General features: G+C 40.8%; 1 protein-coding gene across 1 annotated transcript; it reads right to left on the bottom strand.

Annotated features, from left to right (window-relative positions):
• Nucleotides 1-1,172: 1,172 nt before the first annotated feature.
• Nucleotides 1,173-3,291, bottom strand: LOC128276728 (uncharacterized; the record flags this gene model as incomplete). Its single annotated transcript, XM_053015186.1, has 3 exons — nt 1,173-1,396; nt 2,988-3,079; nt 3,144-3,291. Coding segments are annotated over 3 exons (464 nt in total), but the record flags the coding sequence as incomplete, so codon positions are not given.
• Nucleotides 3,292-3,295: the final 4 nt, after the last annotated feature.

The following is a 3,295-nucleotide window of genomic DNA, read 5'->3' as shown; positions in this document are numbered from 1 at the left end:
CTGGAGGGCCTGACGAACTGTAAATCCGAGCGTAAAATTAATTTATTACGCCAAATCATTTACGGTTTGTGTGGAAGGCTTAAAATATAAAGTTTATACCGAAATGTCACACGTGTTTACATTCGTGTTTTTGGCGTAAGTGTTTTAAAGTGAATTTTACTTCAAATTGATTGTTTGTAGAAATCGAAGCGATTGCTAACGATCCGGAGTGGATTCAGCATTTACGGATCATCATCGACAATGTGCAGAGGCGTCAAGATGAGCGGAGACGCGGTCGACGAAGATGGTGAATGCGGCCAATCTTCTTTCGTCGGGAAGAAGACGGCAACGTTCGCTCAACAACATACTAGAAGATCAGATCAACGACACAATCATAAAGTTTCTCAGAATGAGAATGAAAGATTTTTAGTTCCTGGAACCGTTGGTCTTGCATCGAATACAACGTATAGACATAAACATAGCCGTAACTCCTCGCGAAAGGTTGCTCATAACTCTGCGCTTCTTAGCGATGGGAGAAAGCTATTCCAGTTTGCAGTTTTTGTTTAGGGTACACAAAATACATTTTCCTTGTAATATGTGCGAAGGATATGGAATTCAACTTGTCAACGGGTGGCCAGATCGGGACGATCGTGCCAGATGTCTGTAAGGCATTAGTGGAAGCGCTGTGCGATTATGTAAAGGTAATCGGTCGGTGATCGGTGTTAGTGATCTTGTGATTAATACTAAATGCTTTAATTCGAAAAAGTTCATTCCAATGGTTTGAATAAAAGAACGATGGATCTCCTACTATTTGTATAAACTTATCCTACTGCTACGTCGTTGTTTCATTGCGTTCGTTAATCTCCGTTTCGATACTATGCATTGCTTGGTATAGTTTTCCGATAGCCAAATTTTGGTGTCGACTATCGAAATTATCTATCCAGCTAGCTATACGGATAGCGATTCCGGATGAAGCCAGCTGCATGTGTCGATTCATTGTATCGACCAGCGCCTGCAGCAAAGCCGCAACAGGGAGAGTGGGAGCACGGTGTGTCAAAACAGGTGGAAGCAAATTTGAATCGGTATTTTGCGAGCTGTGAGGATCATTGGATAGGTCCTCATTGAATGAAGCAAATAAATCTGTCGGCTCTCGACCGCGAGTGGTGGAATGGTTCCCTGAATCAGGCAAAGACCACTCGGCGGTTGTAGCCGGATAATTAAGTAAGTGAGTAAATAAATCTGTCGATGGGCTATTTGAAATGTTGTTCGAGAGATCAGGAGTGATACCGACAGAAAAATGGCCAGCAGAGGCAGAGACCGGAGAGCTGTTCTGTGAAGAACAGGGAACTTGTGATGTGACCGTCGATTGCATTGCCTTTGCACTGTGGGAGTGTGATGTTGGTCGCGCTAGTCCAATCTGAAAATAAAGCAAATGTTTTTTTTATTGCATTTTTTCACCAGAAAAGATCACCTACAATAACGAAACGCAATTGGTTCTTTTGATACAACATATGCTCTTCAAAAAGCAGAAGAAAACCCAAACATACCATATCGCAACGACGTGCCATGTTCTGTTTCGCAAATTCGTTCGCACGTTTTTGTTGGTGTAGTAGGCTTAGATTTGGTGCCTTGGTCATTTTTGCTCGAGTTACATTCGGACTGTTTTGCAAAACCTTGCGAATAGCTTCCCTGCTCACTGGCAGATCCAGTGTAGATTTGATTTTTGATAGTGATATTGTCGAATTTGACGCCAATTTAACAATGTTCCGCTGGGTTATCATCGGCATCTTGGATTTTTTCGGAGTACGCTGCACAGTTGCATACTGTTCAGGATCCTTTAAATAATTCCGGATCACTTTATCGGACCTCTTTATTCTTCGAGCCATTTCTCGAATAGGAACACCCTCCAGTCTGTATGCCTCGATCAATCCTTTTTCTTTCTCACTTAGAACACTTCCTTTTGGCATATTTAAGTAATTCACTTGCAAAACGTGTTAGGAAAGCTACTCTTGGAAGCAAAACACAAACTGCGGCTATAGAAAGTTGACAGTTCCGAAATTGACAAATATTTTTGACAAATGCTGCACACACACTATCAAAAGCAAGCAATATTACTTGATTTTTTACCAAAACAATCACACTGAAGTTGTCATTATTCAAAAAATACGTTCAAAATATACAAACACGGCGAAGTGCGTAAAATTTGGGTGCGGCTATAGAAAGTTGACAGAGTGCACTAACTTACATATTTTTATCATTTTATTTCCAGCTACCTTCTAGCAGACAAGAGTGGCTGCAAATTGTGGAACAGTTCGAGCAACGTTGGGGTTTTCCTCATGCAATTGGTGCAATAGATGGGAAGCATATATCTATTGTAGCCCCAAAGAATTCCGGTTCCCAGTACTTCAACTACAAACAGTTCTACAGCATTGTTATGCTGGCTTTGGTTGATGCAGATTAAAACTTCTTATACGTGGACATTGGAGGCCAGGGTGGAATATCGGACGGTGGGATTTTTAGAAATACGAGACTATATCGTATGCTGCATTTACAGAATATTGTATTCGACCTTATAGCGGTTAGAATCTGCGAGCTATAGAACGAAATTTCAATTAACGGCATTCGCTAGCTCGATTGCCGGTGGAAGATACATTTGGGATCTTTGCGAACCGATTTAAAATAGCTTAGGGACCCATAAATTTACCGATAGAAGTAACTCGAAAAATCATCTTAGCTGCAGTATACTTACTTAATTTTCTACGCAAAAGAATACCAAAAACGAACAGAAACCACGCAAGGTTTCTACCTCTATTTTCTATTTAGATCGTGAACAAGAAATGCCGTTACGAAGTTTAGTCGCGATAGCCCAAAGACCATCGGAACGGCTTGCATCAATACGTAATCACATCGCTAGCTATCTTTTTTATAATGATGTATGAAATAATAAATAACTTACTTTTATAATTACATATAAACTTATAGCGCTTTTAATGAAATATATTACTTACTGTGTCCGTTGTCTGCACCACATCCGAAGATTCGGTTACGAACAGCATCGACTCGTAGGCGAACCAACGTGGCCTATAAATTTCGTCGTGTCCTAGGAAAGAATATGCTATTTTAAGGAATATGCTGTATGAGAATACAAATGTTCAACGTCATACCTGACCCCGTCACCTGGCTCTTTTTAACTTTTGCCTTATAGACTCGAAAGTTAGCCAGCAGGGCCCTCCAATGATGCTTAGCATGCGTCACGCTTAGGGCCAATTCTTGTGATATTGTTATCCATGCCGATTCGTTCCTGTTCATGTTTCTG

This window comes from Anopheles cruzii, unplaced genomic scaffold (assembly GCF_943734635.1).
Source record: "Anopheles cruzii unplaced genomic scaffold, idAnoCruzAS_RS32_06 scaffold02258_ctg1, whole genome shotgun sequence".
Classification (NCBI taxonomy): domain Eukaryota; kingdom Metazoa; phylum Arthropoda; class Insecta; order Diptera; family Culicidae; genus Anopheles; species Anopheles cruzii.
The sequence above is the reverse complement of the archived record's forward strand: the minus strand, read 5'-3'. Positions and strand labels throughout refer to the sequence as shown.